Raw genomic sequence first — 16,589 nt, 5'->3', positions numbered from 1 at the left:
GTTGACTGTCTGGAGACTGGATCGGGATCAGTTTGTCCACCACACCTTGCTAAGTTAAGAACTTTTCTCTGTTTGGTGCAGAGGTGCTGCTGCCTTTGTATTTCAGCAGGAAGTTTGTTTTCTTTTGCAGCTTATTTAAGAAGTTGGAGCAACTCAGAAGTTACTCCTTTCTGGCATAGTTTTCCTTCACAGTTTGCCCCATTTGTTTAACTGTTTCGCAAAGCAATATAGTTGCTTCAAATAAATAAATAAATGCTGTTTTCCTGCAACAGACGAGGTTCATAATGCTAAACAAAAACCTTCATTTTCACTCAAAACCTTCTGATTATCGTTGCTTTGTCCTTCATAAATGTTGATTTAAACTCTGTGTTTTCCTTCATCACAAACTAACATTAAATTAAAGTTTTTACACAGTTTCATTTAATGAGCAACAGCTGATTGTTCAGCAGTTTAACTTCTTGTTGCGTCTAATTTTTTTCTTTTCTTGGTTTAGACTGTACGGAAGATTTTGGAAACCAGTGGTTGTATGGTGCATGTCTTTACTCCACCAGAGTGAGAACCAGAGTCCTGTAAAAGAGTCAGCATTATTTTACTGTAAGATTGTAAAAAAGAATGAAATAAAACAAGTCAAATCTGCTGGTGTTTCTGCTCCTTGTTCATTGAGGAGAAACTCTGTGAAAAACATCTTATAATTGTGCACATTCAGCGTCCTAACTGATGCTTTATTTTTAAAAAAATAAATTTTGATGCACATGTGATATTATATCAGTCAGAAGGACCAAATCAGTACTTTTACTTTAATACTTCGACTTCATATTGCTGCTAATACTTGACTTAAGTAGGACTGTTTGTGCATGTAACGGAGTTTTTTTATATTGCTGTATTTACTGGATAAAGAATCAGTGTCACCAAACTGATATGAAAACCCCACAAAATGAAGACAAACCAGCGTTATTCTTTAACCACAAAAACTCTACGTCAAACTCCAGCCCTTGTGTTGATCTTTTTTTTAAACAAAATCCTAATTTGAACCCTATATTCAGGTCTTAGCCCTCCATGGTCTTAAATAAAACGTAAATATCCTTCGTCCTCACAAAGATAGAAGCACAACACACGTCCAGGTTTGGGGTTTTCAGATTTCCTCACAGCTTCAGGTAGTTTTTCTCACAGATGAAGGAGGTTGTTTTGTACTGATGATGTCTGGGACAGAAGAACATGCGACAGCGGGAATACACCGACCACCACCAGCTCCAACCAACGAGTCCAAAACACACTGAAGCTGCTGCTGCTCACGGCCGCATCATGTGACATTTGCTGAAAGCGCAAATAGAATACACGGCGATGCGGCGCGTCAGCAAATCCACATGTCAGGTTAACCATCTAATACCAGGCACAGAGTCAGAATGGAGAGAGGCTTAGATTGAGGAATTTCTGAAGAAGAAGGAGTGTCGCTCACAAGAAGGGAAACATCAAGGCAGCCTGGTTACGTCGAGCAAATCTGAGAAAAAAACGCTGCTTTACTGGGGTGTCCATCACCTCGAAACTGCAGTTTGTTGTAAAGAAAAAGGGTTTATATGGAGTAAAGATGGCCGTGTTGACATGCATCGTACAGTTTCAGTCTGTTTTGGGCTCAACAGAACATCACATGGAATAAAAAGTTCAACAAGGGAGCAGAAACGATGACAGACAACACACTTAATGAATGAATGAAGGGAGTTTTCAACTTAATAATGCTTCATAAATCTACTAAATTTTTTCATCTATTTTGTTGCAGTAAAACTATGTTCACACATCTTTTACGTATGATATTTGCTTAAAGTATTGAAAGATAAATAAAAACAAGACTTTAAAGGCCAAAATATGTACCACTACTGGGTTTACACAAGACTAAAGCCTACAGGTCTGTTTCTTTTGTGTTAACTTGTGATTTTTCCTCAGTTAACAGCAGGGTCCAGCTTAATATCAGAACTGTTTTCCATCACACATGCAACACTTTCTACACAAAGAGTCTAAATCTTTGCAGAAAGCCCCCAAATGACCCAACAAACCTGCCAAAACCTGTGTCCGTGGTCTTGAAACTAAAGAAGACAGTGAGAGAACGACACAGAGATGCATAAGGACGGTTTGTGGTCATTCAACTGAACAGAAGCTGCACTGCTAGCGTTCATCACTCTAACTGTATTCTCAAATATATATAAATATATATATGGAAAAATAAAGGCAGGTGCAAGAAATATTTGGGGTTGGAGAGAAGAAGGAGGCAGGAAAAGAGGGAAACTGTGAAATAAGTCGGTGAATTCAAAGCATCCAGGCAAAAATCTAAATACAGTTATAATATGAAAGTTATCAACTGGATTATTTTTTTTTAATCAAATGTGTGAATGTAGATGCTGATTGGAACTGCTTAAGCTCCAGAAACAAACTACAAGGGTGCTATTTACATATTTGATAACATAATTCCTCTCCATCAGTATGTTAGTCATTCTATGCAGATGATGGATGCTTATTTAATCACAAACAAGATAAAAGCAGATGATATTTTATTGTATGTTAGCTGACTATGAAAGTATATTTTCATTTGATTTGACAGCGTATCCCGTCATTCAAGGCTCAGGTTTCATGTATATGTTTGTTCTGTGGCCACTACTGTAAATGTTAACGTCCGTACTTGACTATAGAGACACAGAAGATATTGTGGCATCGTTCATAATGTACTATAGAGTTTAAATTACATAAAAACAGTATTTTGTGAGCATGCTAGAGAAACCTGCCCTTAGTCAACACCTAGAAAGCATAAATATAAGAAACACTGCAATATGTAAACCTTTAAAAACAAAAAACAAAAAACCAAGGACAGACGTTGTTTTTAATGCTTTAACTTATTTCAGTCTTTTATAAATGCAGTGCAGAACTTTTGTCTCCTCCTTCTGGCAGTGACAGTAATGACAAAAACACTGTGTTTTGTTTCTGTGATTCTTTCTCCGAATGCAGGCTCTCTTTTCCTATCTGGAAATTAACAACATTTGTTGGATGCCTTAAAGGTTTTTCCACCGAAGGCTCTGAAATGCTGCTAATTTCTGTTTCTATTTCCATCACTATGGAGCTTCCAAAAGCAGAAACCAGATTTCAGCTATGGTATAAACCAAAAAACAGGCAGATGTAATTGCTGCTGATGGGGTTAGCAGCTCATTTGACAAAGTCTTGACAGCCAAAAGTGACACCCTCTGGCTTGAAGTAAAAACTAACTACCGATACTTGTAATTTTTTGTTTAAAAATGTCTGTTTTTCTTTAACTTGATGCCACAAAATTGTTGTTTCCTTCTTGTGTTGATGCCAAAATGTAAGTGAGTTTAAAAAAGAGGCGCAATATTTGTAAATTTGTATAAATACACGGAGCTGAATGGTGCTTTTAAATAAATACCTAATGTGCGTTTACTGCCTGATAGCGATCAAAAACCATCAAATATGAACCTTCACGTCCACCTTGGATATCTCCTGATATCAAGTTGTGTGAAAGCAGATTTGATTGGAACATCGGAGCTCGACAGACAGAATAATCCCGACAAAGTTTACATGCTACACTCAAGCAAGACACATGCTGGAGTTCAGGAATTATACAGTGAAACCACAACACAAATATAAACATGTTACATGTGTTCAGATGCTATAAAGTCGTTGTTTCTGCCTGTAAATCGGTTTAAACGTCTTTTTACCGCTAACAACCGTATAATTCCAAGCATGCCACAGATTGTGCAAACCAGCCTGAGGAGCGAAACGGGAGAAAAAAGCGTCTGGGGGCAAAACCCACACGAGGGAAGAGAGGATGGAGGGAGAAGGAAGCAGGTCTGTAAGAGGAGGAGAGGATGTGGAGGACGTGGTTACCACGACGACCGTCTCCATAAACCACAGCTGGTTTCTCAGAGCAGATCCGGAGATACGAGTACGTGTGTGTATGTGTCTGTGTGTGTGTGTGTGTGTGTGTGTGTGTGTGTGTGTGTGTGATGGATGTGTAGTTCATTGTTTGGAGGCCGATACCAAAACGGAAAATAGAAGTTTAAAATAGAAAAACATCACAAAGCTTAAATGACAAATCTGAGTAAAGCACAGTTTACAACGGGTGTAAATAGATGATTAAATAAATGCTGAATGAAAACAACATGAAGATATTGTACATGACACGCCTTCAATAAAACATCTTCTGCTCTATAATCATAAAATATGGATATTTGATTTCGATTTTGATATTTTTCCAGTGGAAACGTCCTCGCCCTGCACAGAACCTTGATCTTAACGCCATCCAACATGTTTGGGATCAACTGCAACCAGATTTTGTTTTTAAAAAGTGTTTTCCCAGCAGAGAGAAGACTGAATAGAATAGAATAGAAGGTTTTTTTTCAATGTCTCTACATATCCAGGACATACAGAGGAACCGAAAGACGTTTCTCTCTCACCTTGTGTTAGTGCCACACGTTTAAAAAAAGGATCAAAATACGGAATAAGTGCATTAAAATTAAATTAAATATATAAAAATCTAACTCTGTACATGTGAAGATGTTGTTGTCAGTTTTCCTTTTCTCACAGTTTAATATTTTGCACTTCAGTGGCTTTGGTTCTGCAGCTACACTAAAAAAACAAACAAAAAAAGCATAAAACATGTTTTGATTATTTATTGTACTTTTTTCTGGTCGTGCATCGTAGTGACTTAGTGCTAGTGCTTATTGAGGTGAGAGTTGTGCAAATGGTTGTGAACGACATAGCAAGGTTTAGGAAAGATCACATGTGGATGCAATGATCATCAGTCAATAAACACATCGGCCTGCAGCATCGGCTGCTGCGTATCGTTCTAATGTGGACTGTAGATGCAGGAGCGATGGGGGAGGGAGGGAGGGATGGGAGGCGAAGAGGGGGAGGAGCCACTAATTTAATTCAGCCTGTTCTCTCCTGGTATGTCATCATATTCTGCCTTCTCCATCTCATTACTGCATCCTCCACCAGGCTCTCCAGCCCTCACCCCCGCCTGTTCTCTCCTGGTATGTCATCATATTCTGCCTTCTCCATCTCATTACTGCATCCTCCACCAGGCTCTCCAGCCCTCACCCCCAGCCTGCCTCCCCCTCCTCCTCACCCTCCTCCTCCTCCTCCTCCTCCTCTTCCTCCTCCTGCAGGGATTAGTGGACCCAGTGCAGGGAGGCCTCTGTTTACTCTGATAATAGGGATTGGAAGCGTGCTGCTCGGCTTCCACGCGCCGTCCGCCGAGACTTCATTAAATCAATCCAGGAAACAAGCAGCGCAGGAGGGCGAACTCGCTCGCATCTAATCCTCGGCGCAGCGGCGGAGGTGGGCTCGGCGCAGGTGACGGCAGCGTCTGAACACGTGGCTTCAAGATAAAAGACGTATGATGTGAAAGAAAAGCTGTATGAAGAGAGGCTGGATACAAAAGGGGGCAGCTGACTGTGATTTTTAAAACTAAAACCAACTTTCAGAAATTCTAGTGCAGTTTCGAAACTCTTCCGGGTTGTTAATCTCAAATCATCCGTCGCTCTGCTCAACCAGCTCAGATCTGCTTCATTTTCATCATAAACTATGAATATTTAAATTGATTTCTGTGAAATTTTAGACCGGAGTGCTTTCTGAGATTACACTTTTTTGCCTTTCAACACAATTTCCGCAGGTTTTTTTTTTGCACATTTAAATGAATATCTCAGGAACTATTAAAGATAAAAGGCTGAAGTGTTCCCTGGTATTTCTCATCATGTCATTGATTCAGAATCTGTCATATTAGAGGAGTAGATCAAATCATTTGTGATTATGGGTGAGTCGAAATATGGGGGGAAAAAAATGAAGCAGCCATGAAAAGTCCCATCTTTGAGCTCAGATTTTTAAAAAAAATGATAACTGAACTGAACTAGTGATATTTTCTGAACTGCAGGTCACAATAATACAAAACTAAACATATAGAGTAGTTATAATCTGAAAAACGTGATCACAAATATGCAAAAAAAAAATATTTCCATTGAGCTTTTATGACTAATGAAGCAGGTTGTACCACAAAAACAAAAATACTGGTAGATAGTTTAATGTCTCGTCTACCACCATCACCCTGGTGACCAAAAAATGGAGGAAAAGTTTCAAACAAGTTGTAAAAGAGTCAGACTTTAACCCAAACAAGGCTGGTCCTCTAAACCTAGCCAAGTAATTTTGGTGCCAAAATTTAACCGAGCTTTTAATAAATAATAATTGCTGTAAAAATATCAATAAAAGCATTATATTTAACTAAATCCAAGTGGCTTTGGCCGAAGCCTATGAAAACAGCGAGAAAAAATGAAAGTAAACATGAGAGAAAATTAAATGTAAATGTCAGAATTAATGTCCTACACAGATTTTTTTTAAAAAGAAAAAAAAGAAAAGCTCCAGTCTTGAGGATAAAATTCTCGCTGCTGACTTTTGTCTCGATTTTTTAACCCTTCAAATTAAAGGCCTTTCATTCTACATTGTAGTTTTCAGATTCAGTGAGAAAATAAATTTGTCACAAAACAAAATCATGTTTCGTTCAAAGAGTAAAGGAGAATGCTTTTAAGTTAAATGTCATTTTCGGGAGACAGGGTTGAATTTATGACATCTGTGCTGAACAATCAGAACTTATTCTCTGAGCTGCAGCTGTTTGACGACAGAGGAAACTGTGTGACGTCAATGCTGAACAGGGAGAGACGTGGGGAATGTCAACATTAACAAAGAAATGCAGATAACAGTGTTAGCTTTTGGTGAGAAAATATGTTTTAATTTTAGGGAGATGAAGCTGAATTAGTTTTATTTAGCCAAATTGAAAAATGATTCTTGGTGCAACTATTACCTGAGAAGACAAATTTTGGGGCAAGAAAACTCAAAAATGGAGGTTAAATTTTTTTTCTTGACTTTGGCTTGTAAAATGGTTCTTACTTTTATTTTATGAATTTAATTTTATGAAAAAAACTTACAAGATTGGCAAAAATTAGTGGTTAAAAATGCACTGCTTCTTTGCAAAATCACGAATTCCAGGAAATACTGACAACTGGTGATTTTATTTACAGAGGAATCTACCAGTTTTTTCTCCTTTTTGATTAAATGCCAAGTCTTCAAAATGTCAGTCTGAGGGTTAAAGCACACAGTTGTCATCTGATGTACAGTCGCAGAGCCCTCGCTGCAAATATAAAAACGCCGTCACTCCCTCGTCAAAGTTAATCAACAAAGAAGGTCTGCGGCTCTAAAACTGAGAACTAAAAAGCAGCAAATGGGAAAAAAATAAATCATTATTCTATTACTCAAATCCTGCACATTTCCTTTGAGCTTATCAAATATTTTCGCCGAGTGTCCTGCGAGTCTCAGCAGGAGGACGGTCCTCTGCTTCAAGCTGTTTATCTTCCAATTCTCACTATTTTACCAGGAGACTACTTTTGGTGTTTTTGTGAGCCAAAAATAAAGTCTGGAAATAACAAAACACTTCTTCTTCGTCTTCTTCCTAAAGAGCCTTTTAATCTTGGATTCAGGGTTGAACTCGTGTTCCAGGGAAGGTTCTCTGGTTTCAACACAAACAACATGAAGATCGTCTCTATTTTTTTTGGTAAAAGTAAACGAAAAAGACAAAAATCTGTCATTATTTGCCTCCTTTGTGCACATTTTTGGATTTCAGGGTGAAAACGAGGCGACCAGTGTGTCCGGAGAGCAGTGCCTCATCTGCTGGAAGCACCATGTGGACGTCAGACTCATCTCACACTCGTCCATCACCAACAGACTGATGTGATGTTAATGACGGTGCAGACAGATGCGAGGTTCGGCGCCATGGCAACAGCCTCCTGCTCTGGAGACGTGCAGTTGTGGGTTTTTTTTTTTTTTTGTGAAGGTTGTCTGTCCGAGGCGGCGTGACTCCGTGTGAAGGTGGTATTTCACACGAGAATAGGCACCGCCTGCTGCAGCGGCGAGGTGAAACCACGAGTCACGGCCGCCTATAAACACTTATTCATAGTTTTATGAATGACTCGTCAATCTGACAACCTGCACAGCTGTAGGTTCAGACCTTAACGTGTTCATGAGTAGTGTTCGTGGTAGCATCTCAGTATTATTCCCAATTTATAAAAAAAAAAATACGCACAGAAATAGTGAGCCATGTGCCGGTGAGAATTTGAACTTTTAGGGCGATGACACAGCAGTTCGAATTGTTAAAAAGTATAAAATATGTTCCACAGGTTGGTTGCTATCAAACATAAACGCCAAAGCTGATCCTCGGTGGTCTGTTATCACCATCAGCCACAACATTAAAACCACCTCCAAAGGTTTAGCATGTTATAATAAAGTCTTTTTTTTCTTATTAGTCTCTAAACCACAAAAAAAAATCAGCTACTATAAAATCCCAGACACAGGTCAGAGGTCAACAAACAGTGCTGCACTTCTATCTGGTAAAGATAGACTCAGAAATGGTAATATTAGAAGTTTAAAGGGGCAATGACAATAATTTTTCACATCATTTTCATATTTTTCGTTTCTTAATGTTGCAAAAAAACCTGTTTGTTGCAGCAGAAAACACGAGCGATGATGATCTAACAGGTTGTAAATCAAATCCAACTGATTCAGAAGAGAAAATTGTATGGTTCAACCCACTGCACATACTGTTATCTGAATAAAGTCATTTAAATGATGTAAATATGTTTGTTTGGCTTATTTACAACCCGTCTGATCATCTTCCTGCTCAGTTTTCTTTCTCGATGGACGTCTCCCAGATCATATTCCTGGAAATTGTGATGCTTTCTGACTAAACAACTCCCCGGTCAGGGCTGAGAAACACCACAATCCTGCAGAGTACAGAACAAAAGCTCAAAACTGTGCAGCCATTTGGCGATTTTTAACCTTGTAAACCAAACAGCGAGCGGCCAAAGCAGCATGTGTGTGTGTGATGCGAGGTGATGTGCGAGGAGATGGAAAGCGTTTGTGTTTAAGTCAGACGGGACCGGGCCTTTCATTAACGGCAGCCGGCCCAGAATCATGAGGTGTTTCTGTCATTAGAAGACATGGAGCTCCTGCTGAGAGCGATATCAAAGTCGCTGCTGCAGATCTGCCAGCTGCCTGCTGAGGCAACATGTCTGTCAGGGATCACATACGGGGAGGAGGGTCAGGAGGAAGGAAGGAAGGCAGGCAGGAAGGATGGAAGGAGGGGAAGAGGGGATGTGAGCGTGTTTGAATGGTGGACGGAGGACGGAAAGAGGAGCAGGACAGGGTTGGAAGAGCTACTCACTGTCCTCCAAAGAGCTGCATCCCCAGCAGGGCGAACACCACGATGAAGAGGAAGAGGAGGAAGAGCAAGCTGATGATGGACTTCATGGAGTTGAGGAGGGAAACCACCAGGTTCCTCAGAGAGTTCCAGTATCTGTTTGGTAAAATAAACAGAGAAACGATTGTTTTTATTCACATAACTTGTTACGGCGCAGACGGATTCAGACGGAAGAAATAAAAAGAACAACTGTGGTTGAAAAGACTGAGATAGAAACAACCAAAACAGAAGAGGAAAGAATAGAACAAACAGGAATAAGAGCTGTAGGTGGCATCAAACAAATCGATGCGTCACGAGCTGCAGCTGCCAGTTTGACTGAATCACAGGATTATGGTGAATGCAACGAAACAAAAGCTGCAAACTGTTTGTTTGTTCACACAGAAAAGGAATTAAGAATGAAGAAGAAAGCGTCGCTCATGTAGATCACTGAAACGCAGAGAGTCACAGGTTTTGTGCAGAACACGTTGGGCAGGAGGAAGACGTTTGGTTCTGAAGTTCAGGATTCCTCTGCAAGATTTCAACCTCATACAGTCACAGGATCATTAAATGTTTGTTTGTTTGTTTACTGATTTAATTAAAAAAGGCTACTTAGAAATTAGTTGGTAAGAAAATCTGACTAACTGATATGTTTTTGTGGAAAAATCCAAAGTTTCTTAATGCAGAGCACAAAATAAACTCATAAAGGAGGTAAAGAGTCCTATGAATGAAACACTATGAGTTTAAATGTACAGAATCCAGTTAAAGTCAGCAAATAGTTATCAACACGAAACCTTCCCTGTTGGTTCCCGACATTAAGACCAATATCTTTAGAGTTGCAAATGTTCTGAAATTTAGGTTTTAATTATGCAAATGACTTATTATATGTCTAAAAATGCCCCGGTTTGCATTAATTTCCAGAACAGAAATCTGAACTTTGCATGACGACAGCTTCAAAATTCTTCAGGATTTGTCTTTTTTTCACTGAATAACTCAGAAAATACTGTCAAAAGCAAGAAAGAAATCATTTCTTGGCATGTTTTTAGGGATGAAATGTTCTATAAATCAGGCTCTGACTGATAAATGAACAAACCTCTCAGTGAAAACCTTAAGAATACCGGCAGGAATAAAACTACAAAGTTTGGTGCATGTAAGTATCAGAGGATGAGAAAAAAATACTTTTAGGAAACTGTCTTTAAAGGTATGTCTTGCAATTTAAATTTGCAGACGCACATAGACAAAGTGTAGTAAAATAAACATCTGAATGTGTATTTTGATGCTTTTATAAAAGCAAAATAACCAAAATCTCAAATTTAACAAGTGCATTAAAAAAACAAGTTTTAGCTCACAGGTGCTGAGTCCATTTCTATCCAAACAAAGACTGAAAGATTATCTGAAAAGCTAATTTTACTAGATTTTGTCCGTCATATTTGTTTTTTTTAAATTGTGTTTCTAACAAATTTGCTTGTAACTTGTGCTGCTGCCCCTCTGAATATGCTCTGTTTTGTCATTTAAACTGAAGTCTGATGCTGCATTCGTGTAATATTGGCACCAAATCCAGAAGAGGAAAGCCTCCAGGGAGTGTTCACACATGACTCTAGACAGCTACACCCACCGCTGCCTCTGTAGCGACGCCTCATGAACAGCCTAAACCGGCCTCTTTTGTCTTTGGAACAGTGTACTGCTGCATTTAAATGAATTATTTAAGAGTTAAAACAGAATTATATGAAGGCGTAGCTGCCAGCGATGGAGGTTTGCAGCCAATTTGGCCGTTAGATTAATGACAACTTCTTTTAACTAAATCAGAAATGTTCTCCTTCCTGTTTGGCTGCTTGTGATCAAGTCATACATGTCATTGTTTGCATTTTGAAGACATAAATAATGCCAATCCAATCCTCTACTGTGAATATTTATGGTTTTAGCCACTTTCTAGTGACGGTTTTCCTGCTGATTGATGTTGAATTAAGACTAGAGGAAGTCTTATCTGTGGCAGGTTACCAAAATAAAAGGTGTGTAGTTTAAATCAAACGTCCAAACAAAGCACATCCTGCAAAGTCCTCATGTCAAAAAGGAATTAATGATGTGCAAAACCAAAATACATGAAAATAATTTGCATCAGAAACACTGTGAATGTTTCCAGCATTCACAATATTGGGTCTAAAATCTCTTTTGAGCTGCAGCAGTAAAATATCTCTGAAGGGTTTTCCAAGAAAACTCTTTCTATAAAACTGAACATGAGGTTTTTCATTGCGACTCATAATTTCTGCCATTTATCTTTAGTTACAGAGTTTTCCCATTTTTGTTTCATCTTCAATGAAGTTTATAAAGCAAAATATCTCTGGGTTTTGCCACAATTTTTGCAGCTTTATAAAATTTTCAAAGTTATGCAGTATTGTTGTCTGAAGGAAACATCCAAGACTAAGTGATGAGAAAAGTGTTTTTCTTAAATGATTTCTATGTGGACTCGTCCTGTCAAGGCAGATATGTGATGTTTATGTATCTCTGTTTGACTGATTTATGATTTATGGCAACAATTTTTCATGCAAACAAGAAGGAAACGAGAACATATTTATAACAGGCTAATAAAAAGAGAGTCAAAAAACACTGTATAAGTCTTAAAGCTGCAGTAGGCAGTGTTTTCTGGTGTCTAACGTCTCAACATTTAAGTGGTCTGAGAGGAAACTAGACTTCTGCACTTCCTCTTGGATGTGTTTTCAGGCTTTAGAAAGTCGAGGAGATTTCTGCCAATCATGGGACTTTTCACCAAGATCAGGTGAGAAAGTACAAAGAGTTGCAAAAGCCACGGTGGGATTGACAGAGGACCTTTATTTTGGAAAGTGGGGTTTGAATTCCCTTCAATGCTACAAGTGAATGTTGACTTTTAGTTTTAAACGTGAAAAAAATCCCTTTTCTTGCCTTTTTCCAGATTTCTGCCTACTCCAGCTTTAACAGTTGACAGTAAATCAGCAGTACTGTTTTGGCGTTATTCAGCAAATTCTTTAGTAAATCAAGTGGTCTGAGAGGAAACTAGACTTCTGCACTTCTTCTTGACTTTGTTTTCAGGCTTTTCGGTGACATTTCAGTCAATCACAAGTTTTTTCAACAAGATCAGGTGAGAAAGTACAAAGAATTACAAAATCCAGAGTGGACAAACTGAGGTTTTACCAAATATGGGGAAGCAGTGGGTAAACAGAGGACTTTTACTCTGGAAACTGGGGTCTGAACCTCATTTGAGGCTAAAAGTGAATGTTGACTTTTAGTTTAAATATTTTGAAGTGCCTAAAACTTGATTTCTCTTCAGATTTCTGCCTACTTCAGCTTTAAGGGTTGACAAAAAAGTGTAAAAGAAGACTAGACTTTTTTTTCTTTTCTCGTTTTCTCAGCGATGAACTTACTTGGTGACTTTGAAAATCCTGAGCAGCCTCAAAGCTCTCAACACGCTGATACCGAAGGAAGCTCCTGGCTTGATCATGTCCCAGATCACCTCGAAAATACTCCCCACGATCACCTGGGGACCAGAGCAGAGAGTAAAATTAGAAGCCTTCATCGCATCGAGGCATTTAAAACAGTTTAGAGCACATCAGATCCTGAAACTTACCCCAAAATCAAAGCAGTTAAAGGACGAGTGGAAGTAATTCCTCGCCCCGAGCCCGTACATCTTCAGCGTCATCTCGGTCAGAAACAAACCCAGAAACACAAACTCTGCTGTGTCTGGTTGTAAAGAAGAGAAACTTTAGTTCTTTATGCTGTGAGTAAGTGTGATTTAAAGTGTGTATTCATTTGGTTGACTTACAGAGAGCCCTGGTGAGCCACTCGGGCTGGTCGTAGTGGACGATGGCGACGCACAGCGTGTTGAGACCCACCAGACACAGGACGATCCAGTAGAAGCTCTGAGCTTTCACCATTCGCCGGATGAAGAAGCGGATCCTCTTCTCTTTGCGGCGGAAGTAAGACGAGCTGTCCATCTTGCCGCTCTTCACGCTGGCCCGGCCGAACGGAGAGCCGGGAGGAGCTGAAGAGGTGGGAAAAGGAAAAGAAAAAGCGTGAGTTTGCAGCGGTTCATTATCCATCTGGTTAGTCAGTCTGTAGCGTCCTTCTCCTGAAACCTGTTTTCTCATGAAGTCAAACTGTTTTCAAACTATTTCCTGCTCGCTTGGAACACATTTTACTGAATCACAGGTATGAAAAAGTCCATATATTTGCACTTAAAACACAAATTACATCTTGTTCTCTTAAAGACAGCAAATTGTCGTTTATTAGCCGTCTCCTCTGAGCTGGTCTTTGATTATTATTTTGCTTTTTGAGTCACCAGTGCTTGTATTTACCCCATCCTGCCCTTTCAGCTAATGTTTGTTGTGCTGTACTGAACATATTTCGTCTGCTGCACACTTCTTGTTCTACAGAAAAGCTCACTTCGGTCCTGTCTTTTGTCTTTGTGAGATATTCTTCCCGCTCCACACTATCTTTACGTCAGTTTTCCAGGGTTGCATCAACATTGCATTTGTGCTTCGGCTCACCAAAATGAATAATTATATAAAACCCCGGTTGCGTTTTCCGTTTAGAGCTACATTTGTGCTGCTGCCCAATTAGAGGAGGAGACAACATCAGCTGGAATAGAAGAAACTATTGTGTAAGAAACACTCAGAAACTGTAAAAACTATGAGAACATAAACTATATCTGTAATATAATGATATTTACAGCTGATTTAAATACAGCAGATCTGTGATTTTAGGGCCACACATTGCAAAAATACACTTTTTTGCTATACATCATATGAATACACACATTATGTACAGTTTTAAAGTGTTTATTTTACAATCAACGTGTAAATTCTTGACTTTTCTTTGTTATTTTACTGGATATTATCTCTAACAAACAGGGAAAAACGAGATTATTTGATTTACTTTGATTTTATTGCAGATAAAATGCGTTTATTGCCTCTGCATGTTGTTTATCGTCTGTTTTTATTTGTAACAACAAGTGTTTACTGTTGTTCCTGCATATATATTACTGAACGCCTCACAGTGTAACATTTCATTTGCAGTTCTTTGCACAACACATGCAACATCTCCGTCTTTGCGGTGCTAAAATGTGACGTTCGGATGGCTGTAGAGAGACCAAACCTGGTTTGGTAGCTAATAATGGATTCTGCAGGCTCAAATACTGTAAATGTTGAGCTGATCTGATGTGATTTGTTCTGTTCTTTGAGGTAATGAAAGCTTGTAAAGCGTCTATAGTGTGGCACTGTTCTGGTTCTGCACAGGAATACTTTGACTTTCTTAATTTCTGCACTATAATTAGTCTTATCAGTCCTTCTATACATTGATTACACCATTATTTTTCTTGTATTTTACACTTTACTCTGTGCATGCAGCCCCACAATTATACCGCACTGCACACTTGTCATTATTTAGTGATATTTATCTTTATAGATATTTTTAAATCACAATTTCATGATTGCACATTGAGTCATTTAAGCTACTGGATGCATAACCATGCATATTATCTTTTTTATTTCTCTGTTCCTGAGCCACAGACCAACTTTTTATATTAAATGAATGAACAAATACAACATCTTGTCTTGAGCTTGTTTTTTTTTCTTTTTTCAGCTGAGTTCATTTTTTTAGTGAAAACTGGAGGAAGGACTTTAATTCTAAAATCTGTAACAAGTGTTAGCGTGGCTTCATCACGCAGACTTTAACTCCTAAACATCACATATAAGTCTGCAAACAGTTTGTGAGGTTTCAGCCTGAATCTGAACAGATGATGAAGTAATCTGTGCACAACATCAGCTCAGATCCCGGAACAGATTTCTCCTCTGGTCGTCTGGAGAAAATCGTCCTTAAACTCCTGTAACGTGAGTCTGGCTTTGAGGTTTTTAACACCGTCTGCTTCGGGTATGAATCCAAATTACAGTTTCCATCTGTTTGTGAAAATTGTTTGTGACCACGACTGTAGACTGATAAAACAATATTTACTCATGAGGGACAAAAACAAAAAAGCATGAAATCACCTCCTTGAAATTTAGCTGCAGCTGCTCGTTAAAAAAGCACAAATTATGCGTGAAACAAGTGAGATGAAAGATGGAGTTTGACGTCTTTTCCTTCGGCATTTATGGAAAACAGTCATTAGATAAGAAAGAAGTTGCATTTTTAAATTGAAGGCAACAAAATGGTTTCAATTAGCGCGCTAATGCTCATTTCCAGCCAATAGACGAGCAATTACATGTTGTCTTTGTGAGGGAGCGCGGAGCCCATTAATATTAAAAAAGTATAATTCTAATGTGCTGCGGGTGATTCTCTTGCTATTTTAATTTAACAGTCTAATTAGGAAAGTTAATTAAACTCCTTCCCCCTCAAGGTGATGTACTTCTACAGCCAGGAGCTCCAGGATCCACAGAGTAGCTACGATATGGAGAGCCTCCTTGTTTTGTAAGCGTTGATGTGATAAACGGAGGCCGGAGAGCCGCAGGACACGCCGGTGTTCACGGCGGGAGGCTTTATTGTAAAGGTCGCAGCACGCAAAGGTCGGAGGTGAGCTGCTGGTGGGCGAAAGGATGAAGGATTTACCAACAGAGGAGATGTCAGCGAAAGGATCTTCTCCTTCCTCGGCGCCGATCAGGTCGTTTTTACCCTTTTTGACTTTGCCTCGCTTCAGCACTGCGAAGAGAAAACAGCATTCTTTAATGTAAATGAACAAAACGGGAGCCCCCCCTTTTTCTTTTTTTAGTTTCAATGGACTCGCAGGATGTGAGGAGAGAAAAAAAAAAAAAAAAAAGAGCGAGTGAGCGAGCTAATTGGAAACTATGAATAGCAGGCATCAATCACGTTTTTCATTTGGAGATTTTCTGCCTTCCTGCTCGAAGTCAGCCTTGGAATGAAAAACTGCCGGCCAGACGTGAATGTGATCGTCATGTGACCGCCGCCGAGTCGTCGCAGATCTACAGCCGTCCGCTAAAGAGGGACGCCGGGAGGCAGGAACGGGCGGGAGCTAATGAACACAGCTTTAAATGGAGGGAGACTCCCAGTGTGTTCCTACATGATCACATCTGTCTATGGCTGACTCTGAAAATCTGAATTTGTTAGAAAAAAAACATGAAAAAATCAATTTGATTCCAATAAAAAACAATAATGCTAAGATTTGAGTGTCTAGCACTAGAATTAAACGTGTCTCAGGGCTGCAACATGATTCATTTTTAATGCTGCTGCATTTTGAGTCATTTTTAGACGATAAAATTCAACAAAATCTGAATAATGACTCATTAAGAAGACGGTATTTGCATTGAAGCCTGTGGAAAAAATCTTTAAAATCATT

At 39.1% G+C, this 16,589-nt stretch overlaps 1 protein-coding gene across 1 annotated transcript in view; it reads right to left on the bottom strand.

The window, feature by feature from the left end:
• Positions 1-16,589, bottom strand: part of LOC103373625 (voltage-dependent N-type calcium channel subunit alpha-1B-like) — a gene marked incomplete at its 3' end in the record, with an annotated part of 96,041 nt that overhangs the window by 11,140 nt on the left and 68,312 nt on the right. Inside the window, exons 8-13 of the mRNA XM_008303548.1 lie at positions 15,845-15,934; positions 13,068-13,286; positions 12,873-12,985; positions 12,670-12,782; positions 9,263-9,394; positions 2,049-2,078 (exon numbers count right to left, since the gene is read on the bottom strand). Coding sequence (XP_008301770.1) covers positions 2,049-2,078; positions 9,263-9,394; positions 12,670-12,782; positions 12,873-12,985; positions 13,068-13,286; positions 15,845-15,934 — 697 coding nt within the window. The remainder of the gene's footprint in view (positions 1-2,048; positions 2,079-9,262; positions 9,395-12,669; positions 12,783-12,872; positions 12,986-13,067; positions 13,287-15,844; positions 15,935-16,589) is intronic.

Source organism: Stegastes partitus, unplaced genomic scaffold, assembly GCF_000690725.1.
Source record: "Stegastes partitus isolate 25-593 unplaced genomic scaffold, Stegastes_partitus-1.0.2 Scaffold2032, whole genome shotgun sequence".
NCBI classification, from domain to species: Eukaryota; Metazoa; Chordata; class Actinopteri; family Pomacentridae; genus Stegastes; species Stegastes partitus.
The sequence above is the reverse complement of the archived record's forward strand: the minus strand, read 5'-3'. Positions and strand labels throughout refer to the sequence as shown.